Source organism: Artibeus jamaicensis, unplaced genomic scaffold (genome assembly GCF_021234435.1).
Source record: "Artibeus jamaicensis isolate MK-2021 breed Jamaican fruit bat unplaced genomic scaffold, CSHL_Jam_final contig_387, whole genome shotgun sequence".
Taxonomy (NCBI): domain Eukaryota; kingdom Metazoa; phylum Chordata; class Mammalia; order Chiroptera; family Phyllostomidae; genus Artibeus; species Artibeus jamaicensis.
Genome location: NW_026521812.1, coordinates 15510193 through 15537768, shown reverse-complemented (window position 1 = coordinate 15537768; position 27576 = coordinate 15510193). Strand labels below are relative to the sequence as shown.

The 27576-nt window shown below is 41.2% G+C and overlaps 1 protein-coding gene across 1 annotated transcript in view; it reads left to right on the top strand.

Moving 5' to 3' along the window:
- The window catches only part of SLC35F1 (solute carrier family 35 member F1), a 350399-nt gene that overhangs the window by 280727 nt on the left and 42096 nt on the right, over nt 1-27576 (top strand). Inside the window, exons 3-4 of the mRNA XM_037158132.2 lie at nt 1230-1357; nt 21934-22093. Coding sequence (XP_037014027.1) covers nt 1230-1357; nt 21934-22093 — 288 coding nt within the window. The remainder of the gene's footprint in view (nt 1-1229; nt 1358-21933; nt 22094-27576) is intronic.

Genomic DNA, 27576 nt, shown 5'->3' with positions numbered 1-27576 from the left:
AACACTTTGTAACCTGCGTGACCATCTATCCATTGTGTTGTACACCTAAAACTAATACAAAATAGTGTTGACTGAAAGTTGTAATAAAATAATAAAACAACAGAAGAAAAACAAAAAGAGTACAGTAGAAGCATCATTTCTGATATTAGATTATAAGAAAGACCATGGCCTACAGCTTCCATGCTGAGCCTGTTTCTCTCTTTCTCTCTCTCTCCCCTCCTCCCCAACCAATCCTTCAGATGAGACTGCATCCATGGACAATAATTTGGCTGCAACTTAGTGAAAAACCTTGAACCAGAGGTACTCAGCTAAGATTTGTCAGATTCTTGACCCCCCAAAACTATAAAATAATAAATATTTATTGATTTAAGCAACTATGTTTTGGTATAATTTGTTTTGCAGTAGCACATGGCAAATATAGTCACAATTCATGTAATATTTCTGCATCTTTTACATCCCCTATTAAGACCTCACAGGTTGACTCCAGACAGCTATCATTATTAATAATCATGCTTGCCCTTTGAGACATAAGGCTCATTTCAGGTCTGAACTGTGTTAAAATAAGGATGAAGGACTAAGGAACGCAAACTCTGTTGTGATGCTATTTATTTAAGAGGCAAGGTGGTGAAGGTTACAATCGCTGGCAGTATTAAAACCGTGGTCTTACGGTCCTGTTCCACCTGAGAGTGAGCCCCCTCTTGCTGTCTCTTCCCCTCACACACACACCGCCAGCATGTAATGTTCAGAGTATGTCATGGTCAAAGCTGAACGAGCACTCAGCACAACGTCTCCGACCCCTACTGCAGATCTGCCACCAACCTTTTGTCCACTGGGCTGGCCCCTTTTCATTGCTATCGATTTCACCACAGCCTTGAAGTTTAGGAAGATTTGGACTTTGTATATTTATGCAGCCTTTCCGGCCCACCTTTCCTTTTATTTTAATATGATGTAGTTGTTTCCTGCAAATGTCCCTGAGAAATGTTTTACGTGGTGAGCTCAACACCTGCGGAGTCTTATTCAGGCACAGAAACCAGCCTGAAGTGCCGCATCCACAGTGAAGACTGTTGGCCGAGTGAACACCTGCCAGCCTTTGAGACCTTGATTTATTTAAGTAAACATTTGAGAAAGCGTGGTTGAACTATAATACACCGATATTTTAGATTCCTTCTAAATACACAGGTTATGATGTGCTAGAACCTAACCCATTTCTTCTCAACTTTGTAACACAGGAGAAGAAAACCTCCTGGCAATTTTACGACGAAGATGGTGGAAGTATATGATTCTGGGACTCATAGACCTGGAAGCCAATTACCTGGTGGTCAAGGCCTACCAGTACACGACTCTGACCAGTGTCCAGGTACTGACGGCTCCTCGTTTCTTCGCAGCCTCCTCAGTTTCCAGATGTCATTTGCTTTCAGTTTAATCACTTAGGAATCTGAGTATGACTCTGTAAGTTTTGCAACGAGAGGGAAATTGGTCATGTGAAAATTAACTTGAACTTTATTTCTATATCTTATTAGTTTTTCTGAATTTAAGTGAAATTAGACATTTTTCCTCTTCATTCTTAACACACTATGATAGTCATTAACAATGTAGGAAAATAATTTGTAGCTATGGATACTGCCAACTAGTTTTATGTCAGTAGAAGAAGTATTAATAAGCATAAAATTATTTTAATCACAACTTAAAACATTTTAGAGTATGTTCAGGGATGCTGATTAGGTAATTGAAATGTTTAATAATCTTTTCTTTCAGCTTTCTTTAATGTGGAGATTTTACAAGCTGAAGGGGCAGAATTTCTCCTAATGGGACAAGACTTAAAATCCTAAAATGTTCGATACATGATGACAGCCACTGTGTCCTCTCTTTCTCTTTTTCTTTTACATATAGATACACGCACACATGCACACAGTTATAAGTTTAACGTATATTTTCACAATTTTCACCAGATACCACCTACATTCCTCATTACATCATAAATAATAAGCTTAACTCTCTAGGTTCCATCCTTGCTTACCTTTTAATAGCAATATTGTGAATTTACACTCATTCCAAAGTTCCATCATGACACAAAACATCATTCACATATTACTTCTGTTTGGAACCTCTACAGCATTTCTACCATCCTAACAATTTGCTTAGAAACAGTAAAAAAAAAAAAACAGAGAAACAAACAAGCAAACAAGCCAAGCGACCTGAGTGAACTCAGACCCTATAGACTGAGCAGGAAGCTATCCAAACCTGAGATGGATGGGACTGCATGCTTCTTCCCACATGCCCAGTGACGAGCAGAAAGCATGACTTTAGGTTAGCTGTTTGATGCGCTACTTAACACTGCATTCTATGAAAAGTTTATGTTAATTCTGTAGAAAGACAAGAAATAATAATTCCACTAAATACCAATTGGTTTTTATTGTAATGGACTGAGCAAGGGAAGTGGGAGGTGAAAATGCAAGGTAATCTAACAGTTCCTGGACCATTTTGCCACCTACCACAAATAAACCTACTAAGAAATAACAATGGTCAGAACAGAAAACATTTGCTCTGAGAACCATACCTGAAGTGTTGTTTAGTAATTTCATCCTGTTTCTTCATTGCAAATTGGTAGAACTAACAAGGACCTACAATGATTTTCCCTTGTTCCTATAAATATTAATTGAGCACATAATATCTGCTCTGCCTTCGGTTTTTATTCATATTAATCAATCAGGAAAATATTTTAATTAAGCCTCTGAGGAATGTGCTAGTCATTGCAGAGGAAGGAAAGAAGGACTCATCCACCTTGCCCTGCAGGAGTTTATGGAGTTGCACAGGGGACAAGAGGCACAATCTAGTCACAGTAACACCAGGGATGATAAGGGGACGGACACCCAAGTGCTACAGTGTTCAAAGGAGGCAGAGATGATATTTCTTTGCCATCGTAAGAAGGTGCCTATGCAGATGAGTCTGTAAGACTGGATAAAATATGTGTCCAGCTTTGTACCTGGAATAAAGAGCGTGACGGAAGACTGGGGACAGGACACCTGAGGAAAGTGTTTGGAGAACAGTTTTTCCAGTTTGAGTCATCAGTCACTTAGAAAACAATCACTGAATATTTCTATGTTTAGTACAGCATATTAGGTGGTAAACATACCTGTGAGCAGAAACACTGTCTGTGTTCTCGTGGAGTTGCCAGTCGAATGGGGAGGACGGCCTTTGGTCTGACGACCGAGTGAGTGGATGTATCATTATAACTGGGGACGAGTGTTCCAAAGGAAAGGAACGTTGTGCTGTCAGATCACTTGTCAAAACACGGTGACCTAAACTGGGAGGTTGGGGGAGAATTTCCTAAAGAACTGCTGATGGAGCTGAGGTCTAAGGAGTCAAAGATCAGTTGGGAAGGGAAGAGAGCCAAGCAAGGAAGGCAGCATGCTGAAGGCTCTGTGGTGGGAAGGACTGTGGCAAGGATGAGCTTGTGGACAAGGTCACGTGGCCGGACAGGAAGGAAGAGCGGCAGAAGTCGGCCTAGAGAAGGAGGCAGGGGCCCTACTCCACGAGTCTTGTCGGCCAGGCCAAGGGTTTGAGTCTTTGGGCTGGGTGCCGTGGTAAGCCAGATTGGAGTCTTCCTGTCAACTCAGGCTGTGGTCTGGGGACAGATGGAAGTCATGGATGCTCATAAAGAAAGAGACGATGGCAATGCCAAAAAGTTAAGTTGGGGCCATATGTAGGAGTACTTCAATGCCAGGATGAAGAGTATGACTCACTTTTGTAGGTAAAACAGCTGAGAAGGTTTCTGAGGAAAGAAATGACAGAATGTAACCCACGGTCCTTTTTCAAAGCACTTGTGTTTGAACGAGACAGGCTGCATTAGCAGTTGGCAGAGCACCAGACAACTCCTGCGTCCTGATTCCGTGCATGACAGAGGTGTAGAGCAGGCAGACTTGAAGAGTCCCCCTTGCTCTATCCTCTCGCCCTTTTGCCTCAGTCACCAAATTTATGATAGAATGTCACAAGCAATTGGTACATGAAGCTTGAAAGCAAAAATTTATCTTTGAAATGATTATAGACTCACAAGAAATTGCAAAAATATAGAGTTCTTTGAACTGTTCACACAGCTTTCCCCAGTGGTGACATATTTTATGACTTCAGTACAATGTTAAGACCAGGATGTTGACATTGGTACAATACTGCTCACTGGGCTGCGTACCTTATTCCGTTTCCATCCCTTCTCCCTTCACTCCACTGTGTGTGTGCAGAGTTCTGTGCAGTTTGACCCCAGGTGGAGGCAGGTCTCCTTTTATTGTGCTTCACAGGTACTGTGTTTTTCACAAAATAAAGGTTCGTGGCATCCCTCCCTTAAACCAGTCTATTGGCACCATTTTACGAGGAGGCTCAGATGATGGTTAGCATTTTTTACCAATAAATTATTTTTAACTGAGATGTATGCTTTGTGTCTTTAGACATAAAGCTATGCACACTGAATATGCACTTAATATGCACTACTATACTGTAGTATAGTGTAAACAGAACTTTTGTACATGCACTGAGAAGCCACAAAACCCATGTGACTTGTTTTACTGTGAGACGGCTTTATCACCGTGGTCCACAACCGGACCCTCCGAGTCTCCGCGGTAAGCCTGCATGGTGTGTGTGGTGTTCGTGGGGCGGGCCACGGTCAGGGTGCAGAGTTGTGCTGTCACCACAGAGGAAGTCTCTCGAATGCCCCTGTGAAGTCACAGCAGTCCCGCCACCCTCATCCCTGTCTTGGAAACCACTAATCTATCCTCCATCTGTGTAATCTTGTCAGCTGCAGAATATTTTATGTAATAAAATAGGTTCATACAATATTTAACCTTTGGAAATTGGCTTCGTCACTAAGCATTTCCTTAAATCCATCCAAACCATTGCATGTATCAACGGTTTGTTCCTTTTTGTTGCTGAGTAGTATTCCATGGTATAGATACGTCAGGTTTGTTTAACCCCCACCTGTTCAAACACTGGGGTTGTTTCCAGCTTTGAACTTGTACAAATGAAGCTGCTATGAACACGCATGTGCAGATTTTTGTGTCGACATAAGATTTCATTTCTCTGGGATAAATGTTCTAAAGTGCAATTGCTTGGTCAGATAGAAAGTCTCTAGTTGGTTTTAGAAACTGTCAAACAGCCTTTCGAGTCGCTGTACCATTTTACATTCTCACAAGCAATGCGTAAGAGGTCTACTTGCTGCTCACCCTCACTAGCATTCGGTATTATTGTTCCTTTTATTTTAGCCATTCAGAAATGTGGTATTTCACTGTAGTTTTAATATGTACTCCCTAATAACTCATAATTTGAACATCTTTTGGAAAAACTGTATTTTAACATTGCCTTAGAGTCAAATCTGAAGAAACTTAACAATGGCAAAAGATAATATTTACTGAGGAAAAAAGATAGTGAAGAGAGACACTGAAGTGAAGAAACCCAGCTGCTTTCTTTATTAGAAAGTAAAAAGAGATACAGTAACACCGTGATATTGAATTTATAAGGATTTTATTCTAAAGACACATTTGTGGACTTGTAGCTCTTGACTTGTACAGAATAAATAGGTTGTGCCTGTAACTTTGAGACAGATTAGCAATGACATTGGGTTAAATTCTAAAAGCTATGCTATTTTTATAACTGTGCTATACAAACCATTTTAGCAGAAGTATCAGCTTTATGACTTATGCCAAAGATTATCCATCTTTTTCCAGCCATGCAGTATTAAAATGCAAATAGGTGAAACTAGCGAAATGAAAAGTGAAAGGCAGGTCTCTTCAAACACCCCAGTTTGGTAATTAGAATGAACTCACAATGGAAACAACGTTCAGTACTCTTGCCAGAAGCCATTCAGAGGGGTCTGCGCTGCTAACACATCCCCTCCTTCGCACTGGATATGTCAGAACTTTTCCCATCAGTCAAGCAGTTTTCATCAGGAACGAGGGAGGAAGAAGAGGGAAATCCCTGTAGCCCTGATTATTTTCCTTCCGCCCCAACTCCTCCGACTTTGGGCTGTTAGCCAGCTTCCCCGCTGTGCAGTGTGACATCCAACCCTGAGACAGATTCTACATGGCATATACATGCAAATCGCATGTGTGACATTGACAACCAACCACATACACATGCAACAGTGTGTCTCATAGCTTCATGTAACTCTCAGGTCATTCTGGGTCCACTCCCTGATTTGTAGGTAGACTAAGAATTAAGTTGTAGCAGACACAGAGAAAAGCAGGGTGGTCTGAATCTTCTTCTGTGTCTCTGAAGTTTAAAGTTTAAGCCGTGTGAATAGACTTAGCATACAGATTTCTTCACTGATTAAAAAAATATGCCAATGCTATGGCTAAGTGCTGGGGTCCGAATTATCGATTAGACCACCAGTGTGCACTAAATGCTCGATATATTCCAGCTCCTTTTACTCACATATTTTCCACTTTGAGTATTCTTTCCATGGATTCCATTTAAGAAAAAAAGTAAAAGAGATACATGGTGCCTAAATCATCCTATCCTCCCCTTCACTTTCACTCTTGGGTAGAAATTTAAGGAGAGTGATGAAAATGTTCGCAGCTGCATGCAAAATGATCTAGATGAACGAACTCACTTGAGACACCACAAGAAGCTTAGGAAAGCCACATTCCAATTGGCTTTGCTCCTGACCAATTACTGTGTCACAGGCAAGACTCTTTGCTGGTCAATATGGGTGAAACCTCATCAAGATTAATGAAATTGTTGCTGGGTACAGAGTTCTCCCCAACCCACTCTACTTTGGAGGGAAAATATCAAGAGAAATCGTACAAGCAACTATAGTAATATTCTATTTGGGATCGTGTTTTCACAGTACCAGGGGCCAAACAACTCCAACAATAGATCTTAATGAAACAAAGCTAAGTGATTTACATAACAGAGACTTTCAAAATAGTGGTCATAAAAATGCTCACCACCATCAAGAGGACAAAGCTTAGACAATGTAACAAGAGAATTAAGACTAAAAAACTCCAAATAGTCTCATTAGAAACATCTTTTTACATAGAACTTCTTCACTTTTCAGACAAAAATGTCCTTGAAATATATTTTCCTATATAAGATATAAACAAAGCAGCTTAGTAAATAGCAAAATGTATACATTAAACTCAATATTATACTTAAAGGGGCTTATTATTATACACTTATTTTAATGTGGATACCTTTGTTCAAATATTTTGTAATTTACCTTTTAAAAATTTTAGAACCAATTTTAAGTCATGAAAGTTTCTTTATAACATATCTTTCCTTTGGCTTCAGAAAGTTTTATCTGACTGAATCCAACATTTTGATTTTTTTCCCAAAAAATTAAAACCTACCCTCAAAGAATGAGTTTCCACGAAGGAATTACAGTGAATGTTCTGAAGGCAGTTTCAAAAAGTAATGAGAGCTTCATTCAAATATACCTGTGACCTTCCAGAGTGAGTATCGTTAATGGCAACCAGGTTCGGATGGATGAACTTCAGTGTGTTACAGAACATTAGGTGTGTAAACACCCACGTGCACCTTCTGCTCAATAAGTGGCAGTATCTGTTCCTTTACAGAAAATTTCTCATTCTTTTCAGGGCACACCTTTCATTATGTGTGACCATTACTGCCACTTTCATTGCCTGAAAGACATCAGAGTTCTAATTCATGGAATATATAATTACAGTACTTTACATGGCAGCAGGGACTCTGCAGACGTGAATAAATTAATGAAGTTGCAATGATGAAGCTACTCTAGATTATTAGAGAAATGCCAATGTAATCCTAAAGGTCCTTTGAAGAAGGGGGCAGGGGTCAGAGGAGAGACTAGATGTGCCAGTGAAAGCAGAGGTCAAAGAGTCAGAGACAGAGCTGAAGAGGCTGCACTCCTGACTCTGAAGATGGTAAAGGAGCCACAAGCCAAGGAGTGCAGGCGGACTGTCGAGACACAAAAGGCAGGGAAGGGAGGCTCCCCCGGAGCTTCCCGGGGAACGCAGCCCCGTCAACACCTTGATTTAGGACTTCTGATCCCTGAAGTCATAAGATGATGAATACAAGGAGGGACCCCAGAAATGAATTTTTTAAAAAAGGTTGTGTATTTATTCTTACATGTTTAAATTTCAGTCACCTTCAAATTGCTCTCCATTTGATGCAATACACCTCTCAAAACTTTGCCCCACTGCTCAGAACAGTTTCTGAACTCATAGATTTTGATGCCTTTTAGAGGGTGCTTCTGCTGTTTTTTTTGCTTCACCTCTTCCACAAGGGCAAAATGTTTCTCTTTGAGGACTTTTTTCATTTGGGGAAACAAAGAAGTCACTTAGAGCAAGAGCGGATGAATAGGGAAGAGGGGGCTGGAGGTTATGCCATTTTTGGTTAAAAAACTGCTGAACGCTCAGTGCAGTGTAGTCAGATATGCTTGTAAATCACCCATCATGAAATGGACAAACACGTTGAAAGAGTCTTCAGAAAAATATAACGAAGCTAAATGCAGCCTCTCACAATAATGCCAGTTGGTGCACTGATACAGATGGGTTCCTAGAACACTCACCTAGCAGGGAAAGCCTGTACAACGAGGGGCCCGTCCTTCAGAAGATAATTCTGGTTTTTTATGTGTCCCACCCTCTGCTCCCACCACTTTGTAATGTTTTAAGGCACTAAGTTTGTGATCATTTGTTACAGAAACAGTAGGAAACTGATACAGTTGGAGACAATATTTAATTTCTCCACGTTCTCCAGGTGGATTTGAAGGCACTGACCTTTTGAGGGCCTTTTCTAGAAAGAACCAGAAACACATTACAAGTGCAGGCTTCTCTTGCCCATCTGTGTTCATTTTTCCATTCTTTGAGAAGAAAATCCTGTTGAGGAGCTTTTCCCTCTTTGTGGTGACTAAGATGCCAGTCTCCCAAAGGTTCCTGGATGGGCTTCTCCGAGGAGCACTCTGGGGCTGGCTGCGGTGGACAGATGCACGTGCAAACATTTCCATGACGGGTCTGGTTGCATTAAAGAAGTACCCAGTCACGACAGAAAACTCACCGCCATAAATGTTTGTAATTGGAGTGTATCCTTGTACCTAGGAAAAGAAATGAAAAAAGTGCAGAGCCTGTTCCCCCTGGCAATGCATTTGAAGGGGTGTGTTTGTTCATAAGTCATGTCAGTAAAAAAGCCTGCTAGCTGCGTAAGACTGAAGGGTGTTATCTTAAAATTGCTGATACTTTTAAAGACTCAGACTATGAAAATTCATAACAAACACCAACACATAAGAAAATCGCAAGAGTTATTTTTATCCCTCTTCTTCCTGTCTCCTTCTTGTTTTTATGTTCTGGGTTGGGGGCCATTTCCAATGCAAGAACTCTTAAAGAGGAAGAGTGTGGCTATTGTGTAGGAGGCTTCATGATCAGTTTAGAAGTTGTGACACCCTCTGGGCTTGAGAATGGTGACAGGGACTAGCAGCTGCGCAAGAGGCTCACCTTGTGAAAGAACTCCTCAGGGCCAAAATCATCTCATTTAGTAGCTTTAGGCAGCACTAGTTACCTCAATGAGAGCAAATCTCCCCAAATAGTTTCAGAGAAATAAAAATTATCTGTTGCTTTCATCTTACTCATTCATTTAGCATCTGCTGTCTGCCAGGCAATGAGATGAGAAGCCTCAGGACTTGGGTCATATGTGGCCTTTTTAGTGGGTTTTTCCCTGACCACCCTATTTAAAATCACAATCCCCTGCCCCATTCAGCACTCCCTAGCCTCTCCCCTGCTTTATATTTCCCCAGAGTCCTTATCATTACTGACATACTATTTGTTTTACTTCGCTGTCTCTCTTCCTACATAAGCTTACAAACCCCCACAAAAGAGGAACTTTTTATTACTTAGATTTTTATTTCCCAAGATAATGTGTGGTATCCAATAGATGCTCCATAAATATTTTAAAGAAATTAAGAAAATATGTAAGGGACCCTACAGTGTACCGAGCACTATTCTAGAAGCAGAAGATAAAACTGAGTACAAAAAAGAACTATTCTTTTCCTTTCAGAAGATACTTGTGTTTGAGCGTGATAAGTACAATTCAATCATATGGAGATCAAAAGGAGCCCCCGTGGAGCACCCACTCCCCACCTAGGAGGCCAGAGAGGGCTTCCTGGAAGAATTATTATCTACACTGAGCTCTGAAAGGTTAAGTCTGAGCGGGCCAGCCAGGAAATCGTGAGAGAGATGGACATGAGAACTCCAGGCAAGGAAGTAGCATGTGCGAAGAAATGAGTCAAGAAAGAGCACAGCATATTAGGAAACTAAAAATGTTCCTGTTTAGCATTGGAATAAGGTACTGGTCAAAGAAGAGAATGAAGACAAATCACAAAGGGAATTTGGGCTAATTAATCCTGAGAGTTCCTAGTGTAGGAATAACAGGATGAGACTGGCAGTTTAGACAGATCATTCACGTGGTCTAATGAGGAGGGACCAACAGAATGGGACAAGTGAAGAGATTCAGGAGAAATCTAGGGACCTCAGAAGACAAGGCCTGGTGACTTACTTGATGTGTGGTGAAGAAGAAGGATCAATCCACGTGCTCAACAACTTTTATGTACTTTTCCATGGCTGCTAGACGTAGTGCGTGAAGAAGACAGTGCCCTTGGCCCCATGAGCTTCCCTTCCAAGTCATACTTAGTTTTAATTTTCTGTCTTTTCCACTAGAATATGAGGGGGTGAGATCTGTAAAAATATGCGAAAGAGAGCTCCAAGCAGAGAGAAGATCCCGAACGTGGCATTTTTAAGAAATAGAAAGTCAACAAAGTGGCTAGTAGTAAGAGATGACATTGAAGAAAGAGGTACAGGCCAGAATCACCTAGGCTAGTCACATGCAAGGCTGTGTAAGTCAGGAAAAGAGGGTTGGATTTGTTCTAAGAAAAATCATTAGACTGTGTGACCAGTTTTTATTTTTGGATCACTGTGGCTGCTCATGGAGGACTGATGGCATAGGAGCCAGAGTGGACATGGTTAGACAGTTAGAAGGCCCCTGACAGAAGACGATGGTGGTGCCTAGAAGCCAGTTGCCAACTGCAGAGGCGTCTAGAAGTGGTTTCACAAGAGAAAGACACCAGGATTTTCTGAGAGTTTGTACGAGGTATGAAGGAAGTTTGAGCAAAAAAAAAGAGTCAAAAATGAATCCTTGATTATTAGCCTGAACCACTGGGTTGTGCCATGCAGTGAAAAGAGGAAAAGTAGGAAAGAGCGTGTATAGGGTGGAATATCAAGAGTTCAGCTTCGGCCATGGAGGTTCGAGCTTCCTGTTAGATATCCAGTCAGAGTTCAGTATTTTTTCTTTTACAAAAATGCAATGTCAGACCATTGTGGTCATGACTGGAAAAGAGGTGGGTGGACGGACATGACATAAATGTGAGAGCTTCCACCTTTGTAACGTCATTTTGAACGCAGAGCTCTCTGAGCACGCAGGCGGCAGCTGTGGAAGAGGTTGCCGTATCTGCACGGACAGGAGCCCGCCAACGCAGCGTGCAGGCCCTGCCAGAAGTGCAGCCGCCACACACAGAGAACACTGCCCAGGGTGCAGGAGCTCAGAAGGGCCTGCCAAGCACCTCGGGAGGCTCTCGGGTAGGGGGATGCCCTTCATGGTGTGTGTGACCTGCCTGCCCAATGGTTCTCTTTAGGTATCATTTTGAAACCAGGCTCTGCCCTGGAATTGCATTTTTGGAAGCCATTTTCATACAGATAGTGCTGAAAGTTGTGATCCCATTCACTGAAAGACGACTCATGTTAGAAGGAACAATTTAAGGACAAAGATATGAGTTATGTGTGAGCCATGCTGAGCTGTTAGGCATTTTTGGATCATTCACATCAGATCTGCAATATGGCTCTAGAGTTAAGAGATGCGTCCAGATTTAAGATGCAGATCTAGAAGTCATCAGCATAGAGATGACTTTTAAAGCAAGAACAGTAGACAGAATCCTTTAAGGTAAACGTGGTGTGATGAGAAGAAACACTACGGTGAAATCCTGAGATCATAATATTTGAGAGATGGGAGTACATCCAGGAGCCCACAGGCTGGGAACCCATAAAAGGAGCCTGTGAAGGAGGCACAAAATGAAGGGCAGATACTGGGAGACCTGACAGGTAAGGACGCCAAAGAAAGGAGGGAGCGTCAGGTGCTGTGTTGAGTGAGGCAGAGACAGAGATGCGTCTGCTGGGCCCGAAAACAGGAGGTGTGTCTTTGAGTGGTTTTGATGGTGTTTGGGAGCAGAACCCAGACTGCACTGAATGGATGCTGAAACATGGGCCTGGTGACTGAATGTCAACTCTTTTCAAGAAGTTTGGCAGGAAAGGAAGTAAGAGGTGGGTGGCAGCCAAGGGTGGCATATGCAGAATGTGCAGATGAGAGCGCTATGGGCTGAGCCTTCAGACACACCAGTTCTGGGGGACAAAAGGAACACAAAATGAGTCCACAAAATGACAGAAGGCAGGAAGTGCCAAAGATGTAGGAGGAAAAAAGATAGACACATCAGGCGAAGAGGAAGTTCAAGGAGAGAATGGCCAGTAATGCTAAGGGCTGCAGGAAGGTTCAGTTAAAAGTGGCTGTGCAATGTAGCTTTGGTGATCACAGCAAAGGCACATGTCAGTGTCGATGTGGCTCGAGGAACGAGTGGGGCCAAGTCACCAGAGGCAGTCGCTGGGGATGAATCTTTCAGGAAGGCTGGCTGTGAAGAGTGTAAGATAAATAGCCACCAAGGATAAGACACAGGCGTGCCTCTACTGCAAAGGAAAACCGCCAGCAGAGAGGGCGGGATAAAGATCCAGGAGGGATACAGCCACCGGTGCAAGGTCACTCGGCGAGCAGGAGGGGAGGGTTCCCAACACTGAGAGTAGAAGTCCCCTCAGGACAGAAATGGGCTGTGAGCTGGAGGGAAGAATTTGTGTATGTTGAACACTCTCCCCTTGAACCTACATGTAGGGTGTTTTGTTCACTCCAGTATTTAATAAATACCTACTGAATGAATAAAAAATGGCAAGTACAAGGTGATGAAAATCCGATTTTACTTTTTTTTAAACAAAACCCAGAATAGTTGAGTTAGACCTAGAAATAGACCCCAGAAGCACAAGATGTTTTCCTCTAGCTTTTGAAATTGTCTCTCCCTGCTGTTTTAATGCTGAGAGGAATCAAAAATAATGCAAAATTAATGTAGAATTAATATTTTATCAGAAGATGCTCATTTCTTTTAATATGTGCTTTGAAATGTGTACTTTCTTTAATGTTACTGTTAATGTTCTTACGTGCATGAATTCCATAAATAAGAAATACACGTTAGCAGTGCTTGGCTGACTTCAGGCAGCCACTTGTCCAGAAATACTCAAAACAGTCACACAGTGTCAGAGACCCATCACTAAAAGCAAACAATTCTAATCCACATACCCTTCACCTATTTTAATATTTAAAAAAATGCAGACAACCAGTGATTATCTCTTCCATGCCCCCAGAGCCTGCCATCTCTCCCAGAGTGCTCTCAGTATAAGAGAGAGCCCACAAGCCTGCTACATTGAGCTCAGGCTGACCTAGCCTAGACCACTGCACCTGGACTTGGCTACTTAGGCTCACTTTATGTAAGCAAAGTGGCAGACTTCTGATCACATCCTGGCTCTGATGCTACACTACCATATGACTTCAAATAAGTTACCTATTATCTTGAGTACTCCATTCTCTCATCAGTAACATGGGAAAAATCAGAACCTACCACCGAACCTGGTTATGGTAGGCACTAGGAAATGTTCATTCCTTGCTTTCCACTTTTGGAATCCAGTTGGCCAATGATCAGAGCTTGTTTTTAAACCTGATGAAAACTCCAGGGATGCCTACCCAGAAGGAATCTCTCCTCCAGGGCAGATCTCCTCTCACCCCAGGCGGGTTCCCCGACCTCAGAGCTGGAGAACCTGTGTTTCCTAATTATCTGTACCTTCCACTGGCCACCTAGATTTCTAGGTACTTGTCCCAGATTTTCAGCACATGGAAGTGTCTTTTTCCTTTTTTTCTTTTTGCCTTTGAGAGCTGAAGCCAGGAAAGTGAAGAGAAAATATCTAACATGTTGGAAGAGCTGATAAACTGGCACAAGGGAACATGTAAAATTCACACATTTACATCCTTATCAGTGGAAACAAGAAAAATAGTTTGGTGAAAATAAATCTCTTTCTAAATCCTGAAATTAAGGCATTTCCTGGAAAGTGGCTGTTGTATAGTCAAAAGAGGGTCGCAGTTTATCAGTTTGGAGTTCTGGGGCAACATGGTGGAAACGTGACCTCCTTCAATGTGAATATTTTAAGCCAGTAAAGCCTAGACAGTAAGTCCTGAGGTACTGGAGTTTCTGGAGGTTAGAGGTGTTATGAATGAAACAGCTCTGAGAGGAAAAATGTCTGAAAGGATGAAGCGGGTAAGGGTGCCCACTAGAAAAACCTGTTTCAGATCAAAGATTTGTGCTCCGGGTTGGATTTTCAAATGCCTCTGGGTTAGCTGCACGTCCAGGCCACTGAATTCAAATGATTCTTGATTAAGTGTGAATGTGTGTTTCTCAAATTATATTCCAATCTCTTCAGCTGGACTGTCAGCCAAAAGAGGACTTTTATTCTAGCCGTGTAACTGAAATTTGTATTTTTAAAGATCCTTTCCTGTTAACAATACAGTTTTACTCACCAGAGATGAATTTATAATTAGAAACACAGGAGAACTTCCAATTAGAAGCAGAGGAAGGGAGAATAGGGAAATGTTCTTTTTCCGGGAATCACCTACCAGTTGCCTCAGGTTTAGCCTCTGACAGCTGGGCCCTGGTGAATTGCCCGAGGGGAGCCTTAATGAGGCGCTGATGCTGGCTGGCAGAGGAGTCTCTTTTGGGGAGAGAGAATTAGAAAGAGGGATGAGGTCACCTCCTCATTATGCTCTACTGTAATGGGAACAGTTGGGGAGTGGCTTTTTGTTTTGTTTTAATTTTTTATTTTTACAAACCATCTATTCTTTTAGAGAAAGTCTGATCTGACTCTTGTATATTTTTATACTCTCATAGCATGTGCTGTTCTGTGTATTTTGAAAGTAGTATTTGTTCAAGAGAGGAAATTTGAATACCACGGAGGATTTGGCGATGGGGTTGAGAGGATGCAGTTATCCTCTTCAAAGATAACCATCGTTAGCACTTTGTTCTTACACATCCTGACTTTCTCCTTTCAGAGATTTTTATGCCTTATATTATGATATTGAGGTCTACAATCAAGAAATAAACATATATGTGCCCCAAGCAAGTATGGTACGAAGGGAATGTAGAGGGACTCCTGTCGTGCCCATACTACCCGTGATACTGGAAGGGAAGACTTTCATTCCCTTCCCAAACGCTCGGGGAATGGAGACCCTTCCTCTTCCTCCAATCCTTCTTGCTCCACTCAAAAGAGAAAATAAGAACTCGATATCCACTTGGGACTTCACCTGTTGGTTAGGTTGTTATGCCTTAAAATGAAAAAAAAAGGTGGAAAAGAACCATCTTCAGAGTGTTTCATTTCTGCCTGCTTTAGGATTGGTAAGGTAAGGACTGTCCCTTGCTGTAAGGACCCCTAAGACAGAGTCCAAGGCTTGGTCACTATTTACCCCAGTATATCCACTGAAAAAAGTTTAGGCTTAACTTAACATTGGAATGGGAGATAAAAGGCAACACTGCCTTCTGTAGTCCAGGTCTAATTTTTTAAAAATATATTTTATTAATTATACTATTATAGTTACCCCATTTTCCCCAGCCTTTATGCCCCTCTGCCCTGCACCCCCTAACCACATCCCCCCCACCCTTAGTTCATGTCCATGGGTTGTACATGTAAGTTCTGTGGCTTCTACATTTCCTATACTAGTCTTAACTTCCCCTTGTCCATTTCGTACCTACCATGTATGCTTATTTCCTGTATCTTTTCCCCCCATTCTCCTCCTCCCACTCCACACTGATAACCCTCCATTTGATCTTCATTTCTCTGATTCTGTTCCTGTTCTAGTTGTTTGCTTAGTTTGTTTTTGGTTTTGTTTTTTTAAGTTTGGTTATTGATAGTTGTGAGTTTGTTGTCATCTTACTGTTCAAATTTTGTATCTTCTTTTACTTAGATAAGTCACCTTTAATATTTCATTTAATAAGGGTTTGTTCATGATAAACTCCTTTAACTGGGCCTTATCTGGGAAGCAGTTTATCTGCCCTCCCATTCTAAATGATAGCTTTTCTGGATAGCGTGGTCTTGGGTGTAGGTCCTTGCCTTCCATGACTTGGAATACTCCTTTCCAGTCCCTTCTTGCCTGCAAGGTTTCTTTTGAGAAATCAGCTGACAGTCTTCTGGGAACTCCTTTGGAGGCAACTCTCTCCTTTTTTTCTTCCTGTCTTTAAGATTTCTATTTTTATCTTGAGTAATGTAATGATAATGTGCCTGAGTATGTGCTTCCTTGGGTCCAACTTCTTTGGGACTGTCTTAGCTTCCTGAATTTCCTAGAAGTCTGTTTCATGTGCCAGATTGGGGAAGTTCTCTTTCATTATTTTTTCAAATAAATTTTCAATTTCTTGCTCTTCCTCTTCTCCTTCTGGCACCCCTATGATTCAGATGTTGAAATGTTTAAAGTTGTCCCAGAGGTTCCTAAGCCTCTCCTCATTTTTTTGAATTCTTGTTTTTTTCATTTTGTTCTGATTGAATGTTTATTTATTCATTCTGGTCTAAGCCATTGATTTGAGTCCCAGTTTCCTTCCCATCACTGTTGGTTCCCTGTACATTTTTCTTTATTTCACTTTTCATAGCCTTCACTTTTTCCTCTATTTCACAACCATACCCAACCAATTCTGTGAGCATCTTGATTACCAGAGTTTTGAACTGTGCATCTGATGGGTTGACTATCTCTTCATTACTTAGTTGTTTTTTTCTGTATTATTTGATCTGTTCTTTCATTTTTTGTCTCAATATACCTGTTATGTAGTAAGGGGTGGAACCTTAGGTATTTGCCAGGGCTGGGCAATCCGCATCCCTGCATTAAGGCATTGTCAGTGGGGGGAGGGGTCTGAGAGGGACCAGCGCTGCTACTTTGGCTCTCTGCCGGTTTTCAGTCACTTCCCCCGCTACCCAGAAGAAAATTGGGCCCTTCTGGTGCTGATTCTCAGGTGGGTGGGTTTGTGTATATTCTAGGATCCTGTGGATCTTTCCAATAGACTCTCCTGTGAGGCTGGGAGTTTATTCTGCTGCTGCAATATCCGCAGGTGTTTTCAGTCAGAGATTTTGAGGCTTTATTTCCCCACACTGGAACCCTAGGTTGCTTGGTCTGTCTCACTCCCCAGTTTTTCCTCCCAGTTTTCTACGTGCAAATATGCGACCTCCTGGTCCTCGAGCCCTGCCTTGCTTTCTGTCCCCTGCACCTTGACTGCCTGTCTCCACTCCTGCTACTGGTCTGAAGGAATGTTTCTTGTTCAACTCCTTGGTTGTCAGACTTCCATGTAGTTCAATTTTCTGGCAGTTCTGGTTCTTTTTTGTTTTTAAATTTGTTGTTATCTTTCTTTTGGTTGTACAAGGAGGCACAGTGTATTTACCTATACCTCCATCTTGGCCAGGTATTCCGGGTCTAATGTTAATACACTGATGTCTAATTTCCCTTTGGTTCCTTGGGCTTCTTAGGTGAACCATGTGAAGTTGTCAATATTTAAACACTTCTTTAATCTGTGAAAATGGTCATTTTCCAGCTTCACTCCAAATGGGTCAAGCTGTTATTTTTCTCTATAGAATCCAGAGTAGAGAAGTAAGTGATTTGAACCACAAGCATCCATCATTAGCGAGGAAAACATTACCTGTATCATTTTAGACGCAAAAGACAACCCATAAATATAGAAATTTTATTAGAGTAGAAATATAATGCAATATTCATCTTCTGAAGATCTTTAAGGGCCATTAGTTAAAGATAAAGAGCAAGCCATGCTGAGTTTTTAAGTCTACAAGTACAAAATGGGAATGCTTTGGAGAATTCCTGACATGTCTTTTTATTTTGTAGAGCAATCCTACCATTTTAGTTGCCTGTATTTCCCTATCATCCTCATTCTCATTAAAAGCATATAAAAGCATAAGTCAGAAAACAAACACCATGATGTGCTAACTTTATGAAGTTTGTGATGGTCTAGTGTTTGTGTTTTTCATGAATTAATTTTCTCTTTGAAAGGGGAAAACCTAAGTTACAAATTTGATTGTTTAGAAGAAATCACTTCTTGCTTTTATAGAACGATGCAGCATACTGGTCTTTTCTTGCACCTCCAGGCAAAGCCATACATTCTTTTAAAAATAAAATAAATTTTGTTTATACTTTGGATTAATTTGGTAGTTTTATATGACCAACTCAAAAAAAAGTTAAAAATAGCCTAAAATAAAACACTTAAAGTGCTATGTGACAATCTACATTTTCTATTCAGATAAAAATAAATCGAAAGCCTGTCAAATGTTTATCTGACATCAATATCACTTTGTCCTTTTTGAAATGCATAATTTATCTCCAGTGGAGATTCACCAATGGCTACAGTAGATGCAAATATATACATTCAAAATTTCATCTGAAATTCTATAAGAATTTGGAGGACAATAAGGATTCGCTCCAAAAGCTTTTATTTAATATTGTCCTAAATCCAAAAGCAAATGCAGGAGATATTGGGCCATTTTGTAGTAAGCACAATTTTATGAACTAAGAATAAGTCTAATAAAACTAAATTTCTTCATCAACCAGTATCAGAGGGGGCCTCTGGCCTGGATGTTTTGTTGGCAATACCAGCTGCTTAATTGTGAGATACAGTAGTGATATAGGAGAGAGAGAGGCCTGAGTGATCCAATGACAAGTGTGATACTGGCAGGGCCACTCAGGTATCCCCCACGGGGGAGGTTGTTGAGCTTAGAATGGGTATAAGATATGTCATGAAGACAGGATTTACTTTATTTTTCTTACTCACTTTCCATCAATTTTGAGAGTCACGTGGTACAATGTATTTAACTATCACAACCTTATTATTCTATGATGGTGATTATGCAGTGAATTCCTATTAAACCTAAAAGATTGTATCATCATAAGCATCCAAGTTCCAGTTGGCCTCAATCAGCCAAATAAATGTAGTGACTTCCAGAGTTCTACCATTTAAGATGTACTCACAAAGACATTACAGAGACGCAGACACACATCAAGTGATTGTACAGGATCTGCCCAGAGGTATCTAGCCATGTTCAATGAAAAATAGACACATTTATTGAAGAAAACACAAGTCACAAGAAACATTGTACCTCCCACTACAAGGGGGCTTTGCAGTCTGTAAAAGCAGATTTCATCGATAGGCTGAAAATTGCCTAGTAATCTCTAGGACACTACTAGGTGAGTGTAGTATCCATGTTAGGGCAAGGGAGGGTCTTATGAGTGAGCAAGAAAACCGGACTGTGGAGGTCTGGGGAATGGTTGCATGGGGAGGCCACATGAGCATTTGTGCTTCAGGACTGTAGGGGGAGTACCAGTGGTAGGAGATTGGCTGAAGCTGAAAAGACAGAGGAGAGAGCAGTTAAATGATGCTGCCATCTCCCAATGTACTACACTTAAAGAACAAAAACAACTTAATGTCACTTAATATTCACTCATTCTGTTGTCCTAAAAGTAATGTCATCACAGATTTTTATTAATATTTAAATAACTTGAAAAGTGCACTTACCCTCTGATCTGGAGTCCAGAGTAGTGTTTTAGCCCCAACCAGGACACTCGCTTTTGCTCTGGTACTCTCAGTTTCCTCATCTATAAAATGGTTACGGTCATAACTCCCCTAGAGAGCTGTTACAAAGATTATGTAGAATATCATGCATTTTGCAAACTCTAACTGAAAACTTAATACAATTTACTGTAAATGTTATTTAAAACTGCCGAGTTCAAACAATAATCCTTGCTTCATCACCATGATGTAAGAGAATCTGCCCCAGCCACTCAGTACAGTATGTCTCAGCGTCTCCACCGGGAAAACCCAGTAACGTGGGGCTGTGGGCCTCTCTGCTGGGGATCATCAGAGGATTAACGACAGAGAAGACTACACTTAGTTTAAGTCTTTAAGGGGAAAAACTCCATGTACATTTAAGAGGTAATAAACACTCTTCTTTCCACATTACTTTTAATGTCCTTTGAGAATTTTTAGAGTATAAGCTGACAATGAAACAGCATCCATTTGTTTATTTTTTGGTGCCGGTTTAATTTTCTTTTAGCTGTAGAAACGTATGCAAAGAAAGGTACATGTGTTAAAGAGGTTAATGACAGAATCAGAAAGTTTCTTGGTCCTTTTTCTTTAACTGGCATCTATTATAATGCTTCTCTCTTTTACTACTTTAACAACCACTTGGCTGAGGAGTTAAGCTACCAGAAAACGATTGGAAAATCATTTTGTCAGTATGTCTTATATGACCACAGGGGAAAGGCTGGAGCCAAAATCACTGAAAACTAATAGTCTTTTTACCAACATCAGCTACCACATGGTTTCTCTTCTATAGTTACAGATACCATGGTGAGACCTCTACCTGTAGCAATTCTGTAATTGATCTTCATTAAAATTACACTTTAATTAAGATGTAATTTTAATGAAGAATAAAAGAATCATGACAGACCTGCTACTGGTACCAACAATTTGGATGACCTTGAGCACATCACTTCTCGTGAAACTTCTGAGTTCCCAGCTTTTAAATAAAGAGGCCACAGTGATTCTAAATTGGGGAGATGCTGCCCCCAAGGGGTACTTGTGAGTGTGCAAGAGTTGTTTGTATGTTTGTTGAGAATATGGGGCAGTCCCGCAAAATGAAGAACTGTCCCACCCCAAATGCCAATAGCAGCCCGTATTATCCCTAATGTCCCTTCTGACAGTGATACCAAGTGGCTGTTTTTAATTCACTCAGCCACCCATTTCTGAGCATCCTGTGTGCTAGGCACCACCTTCCTTATATCAAAATGTCTCAGAAATCTTGGCCTGGATTTGTATTCTTCTTTCCCCTTCTGTCCTTTCTAAAAGTCTTCCCTATACATAGGACCTGGCATTTACAGATAAGGATTGGGAGGGTGTTTTGTTTTGTTTTAGCTTAGCCCATTAAGGGAATAGATCACATGCTTTGGATTGCTAAAGACACTGAGAACCAGAAAGGCTCACTTCAGTCCTCCCCAAAGACTGGACCATGGCCTAGTTTGCCCCCAGTAACCCAGCAATTTCCTCCTTATTTCATGTTCATGGGTCGTACATGTAAGTTCTTTGGCTCCTCCATTTCCTATACTATTCTTAACCTCCCCGTCTATTTTGTTCCTACCAATTATGTTTGGTGTTTGCTTCTATACACCATTATAACAGCATTTTTAAGTTATCTGTACACTTCTGAGATTAATATTTGTATTTATACTTAGAGCAATTTTTCTGTTTTAAGAGTGAAATTTCAAGGACAGATTAAAGTAACCTTTACTGGTTGTGAGAAGATAGTTGTCTGGAAATGAAGTTCAACTTTTGTGTATACTGTAATAGTGTATAAACCACTGTAAGACCTTTGCCCCCTTGCCTCCCATTCCCAGATCTATTCTTAAAGTGGTGGGGCATCCAAATAGTCTCAGCATGTTCTCCCAACACGAGGCGTTCCTGTGTGGCCAGGACACAGGAATCCAGGAAGCCAAGCTGCCCTGAGACCAAAGGGGCAGAGAACCTTCCCCACCAACCTGTCTTATCAATTTGTCTTCTCCCCTTTTCCTCTTGGGGATGTTTAAGGAAAGCTAATTTGAGATTGTTTCTCAGTCTGTTTTAATTGCATCAGTCCTGATTTTACACAAAACCTCAGGTTCTGAGCAAATAGCCCTTCTACAGAGCTGTTATGTTTCTTTACTGCATGAAAAGCTTCCCGCTGAACCTCCTGTTCTTCTTTACCTTCCTGACTATAGCTCCTGGACTGTTTTGTGATCCCAGTCGTGATTTTACTCTCCTGGTTCTTCCTGCTGATCCGGTACAAGGCTGTGCATTTCATCGGTATCGTCGTCTGCATCCTGGGGATGGGCTGCATGGTGGGAGCGGATGTGCTTGTGGGAAGGCACCAGGGAGCAGGTGAGTCTCTGTGTATCCATCAGGTGTCCTATCTCTGTGGGAAAGACCAAGGCAAGATGTGGAATGGCCACTGTCGGGCAGAAAAAAAGGAACCCGGCCTTCCCACTGTCGGAATCTCACTCATGCTTCATTCCTCACACCTGGGATAGTGGCACATAGGAGGGGTTAAGTACATTTATCAAGTGAATAAAAGAAGCAAAATACAGGTTTTATGCTCTACAAGAATTCAGAAACCATGTGTAAAGGTGAGAGTGAGAACCCACTTGGAGAATGTTTTGGAAGCCAGAGCTGCCTGGCCCAGACCAGCTGGTTAGATGGTGTCAGTGGTCAGTCCATTCCTGAACCACAGGCACCTTCCTCACCCTGAACCTACCACTCCCCTGTTTTTGTCTCCCAAGTCAGAGAAAGGCTGAGCTTTCAAACTACTGGGTGAAGGTTGATATATAGTCCTAGTGGAGACTTTAAGTTTAAAACTAGCCCTGACTGGTATGGCTCAGTTGGTTGTGCATCAGCCCACAGAGTGAAACGTCTCCAGTTCAATTCCCAGTGAGAGCACAGGCCTGGGTTGTGGGTTCGGTCCCTGGGTGGGAACATAGGAGAGTCCACCCATCAGTGTCTCTCTCTCATATCAATGTTTCCTTCTCTTTCCCCCATCCCTCCCCCTCTCTCTAAAAATAAATAAACAAAATCTTTTTAAAATTTAAAGTTTGAAGACTAAGATTAGGGATACTTGAGGGAAAGCTAAGTTTCGTTTCCTCGTGTATGGTTTTTGTTTGTTTTTATTGTTGTTTTGGAGGAAGAGTTTTTGGTAGCAATCATAGGTAATTACCTGGTACACCTACAAGGTAAAGCTTCGAGATTTCCTTATCAGATTGCTCTTACTCTTCTGGGGAACTCTGAGCCAAGGTGCTTTCCAGAGGTGGAGAGAAGGCACCTGCAGGGCAAGGTGTTGGAGACTCTGCCTTGGAGCCTGTGCGGTGGGGTTTACTGTGGGAAGGGCCCCAACGGCCCTCCTGTTCCAATTCTGTGCTTGTCACAGATACAGCTGGTCATCCACCCTAGGAAGGTCCCGTGCCTTTGAGCTCCCTGAAAGGACGTGTCTTTCTCAACTTTGTCAGTAAGATCGGTGAGCCTATCAGTGCACTCCCTCTTTGCCACCTTACTCCAGTCTGGCCTTATAGGCCTCCTCTGAAGACCAGCTCTTCGTTTACTGATGCACAGGGGAGCAGGCCTGCAGTAAAGGTGGCCCCTCGGACTGTTACTGATGGTGGAGTGTGTGAAAATGACTTAGCGAGGCCAGAAAGATACTTCCCCATCACATGTCTACTCTCCTCGGAAAAAGAATGGGTTAAACGGGAAGGTTAGTAAGTAGTAGAGTTAAAATAAAACTCGGTTAAAAGAGCTCCTTATTATAAAAGGTATTTCTTGCTCCTCAAAACATTCTTTTTCCACCATAATACATTTACTACATCTTTTATTTCACTTACCAAAGATGCTAGGTACCCGTAACAAGTATTAGACATAATTTTGTATTTATTTCAAGAAAGAAAATATATTTTCAGGGAGCTATAGAATTAAACACCATCATTATTATCTCTTTAATTACTCTAAGTATGTAAAAAAGCATTTTTACTCTCATTTTTGCTGATGAAGAAGTCAAGGCCTAGGGAAGATAAGACACTTGTGTAAGGGCGTACCAGTACTGACAGACAGGTATGGCCTAAATGTGAAATCTAGCCAGTATTCTCTCTAGAGAGAGAATATTGCAGTGCCGTTTCACTGGAATAGTTATTTTTCCATAATTGTGATTTTTGTAAGAAATGTATAGCCATCCTGTTATAGTAAATTAGGGTGAACGATTGTCCCAGAATGGGTGGGTGTTCCCAGCCACCTGGGAAACCCAAAGAGTCCCAGTAAAACAGGCAGTTGGTCACATTTAAAACTCAAAAATACTCAATGGGATGGGTTCATTTTTATTAATTACACTAATAGTCTTTCAACACTCCCGAACAGTATAATCCAACATTTAATTTTTGATCTAGTAAAAAGCAGTGATTTTGAATAGCCTTTCTTTTTTTTCTTCCATTGCCTCGTAGACACAGATATACCTCCAAACATGGTATTTCTAATACTTAAACAACATTTCTCATAAGGAAAATCAGTTTTGCAAAACAATTATTACTGGATTGATGCGAACCAAGAAGCAGTCCGAAATGGGAAATAGCCAATGCAGATACAGGTGACCTAGCCATTTAAAGGGAATGATCTACTCTTTTAAACCACCATTCAGTGAATACTCACCAAGTGTAAGATGATATGCTAAGCATTTTACATTATTTTGTATTCTTTTATTTACATTACTGTGTTCTCACAATAAGGAAGGTGAAGTGCAGAGAGACACTACAGCTCGCCCAATGTGCACAGCTAACAAGTGGCAGAGATGTGATGAGAGCCCATGTCTACCTGTTGAAAGCTGCTGACCCTTTCAGTCAGCTGGGTTCATGTAAACATTTACTAAGAATTTACAATATGTCAGGATCCAGGAGCACACAGTATAAAGCTAAGGAAGCCACAGCCCAGGCCCCTCCACCCACGGCATAAGAAAACAGGCAGGAGGAAAGACACTTGTTAACACGAGTGAACAAGTCACAGACATGCAATAGAATGCAGTGGGTGCCATACGAAGTTCCAGTGGTGTAAAATTCAGAGAAAGGAGTGAAGGCACTGGTTGAATGGATGTCTACTTTCAAATGTGTTCATTTGCCCCAAATTTGCACAACAGAACCACTCATCATAGTTTTGTGCATACATAAATGACAGATTTGCTGGGTATAATAAAATTTTCTCAGTGAACATTGCACAGAAACCGGCACCACCATGTTCAGTGCACTAACAGTACACAAAACATGGAGTAACATGTACTTTCCAGTTAATAGATACAACTTGTAGATAGAAAATATTAGTTTTAGTCATTTCTTATATCAAATACTTCATTATATAATGTGCTTGAATAAAATCATGTCCTGGTTAATTTAATTATATTTAACTGACTAAATTTTTATACATGTAATATGTATGTGTATGTACTTTTAAATGATCTAAAACTGATAAATATACTGACTAGTAAATATTTATAAATAATATTTAATCATTTTGTCACTAACAACCAAAAAATACTTTTAAACATACAGTTACACAAAATTATATTATTATTAACAGTAATTATCACTTAGCCCTAGCTGGTATTGTTCAGTGGATTTAGTGCTGGCCTGCAAACCAAAGGGTTGCAGGTTTTATTCCCAGTCAGGGCACATGCCTGGGTTGTGGGCCAGGTCCCCACTTGGGGACACATGAGAGGCAACCACACATTGATTTTTCTCTCTGTCTCTTTCTCCCTCCCTTCCCCTTTCTCTAGAAATAAATAAAGAAAATCTTTTTTAAAAAGAACATTAAAAAAACAATAATTATTGTTCAAACTATCCTAGAGTAGATTTCATATAGTTGAAGTCCAGTTAACAAAAAAGGCCACAGCTGTACAAGTGTGGAATTTGTAAAAGATTGGCAAGACTGATTATTGAAACAGTCTGGCCCCTTCTTAGACTTTTACAAGGTAGACTGATGTTCCCTTAATTTCTATTAAAATACTTTATGAGAATTTAGCCTTCCTGAATTCATTCAGACAAAATTAATTTCATTAACCAGGAATTCTATTAAGCAGCACCTCCACACTTCACTAGTAGGACAATAATTGACATTCATAATAATAACCCTGTGTAATCACAAGATTCTAAAATGATTCTGAATAAAAAGCGACCAAATCACGCTCATTATAATTTTAGTAATGGATTCTTTTTATTTTACAGGTTATTCCTCAAGCAAATTACTTAAAATTTAAGGTTTTGTCAGTATTTTCTAGTGGACACATAAAAAAAGATTAATCGGGTTGCTATAGATAGCACTCTGTAACAGCAACTTCAGTTTCCCCAGAAGGAGCAACAGGGAAGCCCTCACAATGTCCGGTTTCTCACTGGGGCCTCATCTGCTCCCCACAGCCCCAGGGGGGACTCCCAGCCCTTGCAAATCCAGAGTCTCAGCTCCAGTGCCTCAGCTCCAGTGCCTCAAGGACAATTCCAAGGAGCTCTCCTGGTTTTCGGGTTCTCTTCTCCTTTCTCTCTGATCCTTCAGGAGTGGGAAGTTGCTTCAGAAAAAGGGGCACCATATAGAGTGAATATATAATCTCCCAAGGTGACCACAGAGGCATGAATGAACAGGTCTTTCCCCAGACCCAGCCCAGGTTCTTTTATGTGAAACCACTTCTAGAAAATTCTCAGTGCTTCCAAATGAGTAGTGAGAATGTGCTTCTACAGTTTTAGATTGTTCCAGCTAACCTGGGAATCTCAGGCTACTCGAGTTGAGTCTCTTCCTTAGAATCATGCTCAGGAAAGTACCCTTCCCATCCCGTACCATTCCTGTCCCAGAGCAGCATATTTGTCCAGCTTCTGTCACCTACCTGTGCAGGACAGAGCTGGAGGCTACTCGGGTGCCAGTCTACCAGTGAGATCGTGCCACCGCGGATGTCCACTCTCCTTCCTGGCCTTCCCACTTCCCAAAGTGGAGTTTGCCTAACTATAGAAAATAGCTGGGTACAACATTCATTAAAAACTAGACATAAACTGCCCTGGCTGGTGTAGCTCAGTGGATTGAGTGCAGGCCTTCAAACTAGAGGATTGCGGTTCGATTCCCAGTCAGGGCACATGCCTGGGTTGCAGGCCAGTCCCGTCAGGGGACTCACGAGAGGCAACCATACATTGATGTTTCTCTCCCTCTCTCCTTCCCTTCCCCTCTAAAGGTAAATAAATAAAATCTTTTAAATAAATAAATAAATAAAATTAGACATAAACTGAAACTAACCCAAACTGAGTTTAAAACAAATAGATACTTTCTATGGAAAAAAGGAAGATGTTAATGTGATATGAATTACATATATTTTCACTGTTATGTTAGTTACTTTAGGGGAGTTGAAAATTTCAACCCATACTCCCTTTCACTCTCATTTGCTAAATAGGCCCATATTTTGCCCATGGTCAAAATAGAGCCTCGGCTCCTGTTTAGCTTCTCTCCCTGTCTAACAGAGGGTGGAGAGTTAGATTGCTTCTGTTTGTTCTACACCATGGTCACCAAACTGTTGGAAAGCACCCTCCAGCAGGTGTGTTAGCTTCCATTCATAGACATACTCCTGGGCGAAGACGGGGCTCTGTGGAAACGGTGCAATCCAGAAGAAAGCGGCACCTTTCTTAACTAAGGGAGACTTGTGGCTGGAACATATCTGACTGCCCATAAACAGACTTTACTGAATCTCAGTTGGCAAGTTACAGAACTTCTATAAAAGTGTCAGAATAGAATAGCTGTTGGTAACTGATTTTGCTGATGTTAAATTTTTTTTAGGAAAATTTTAACGAAGCTCCCTCTTTTTGTGTGTTTGT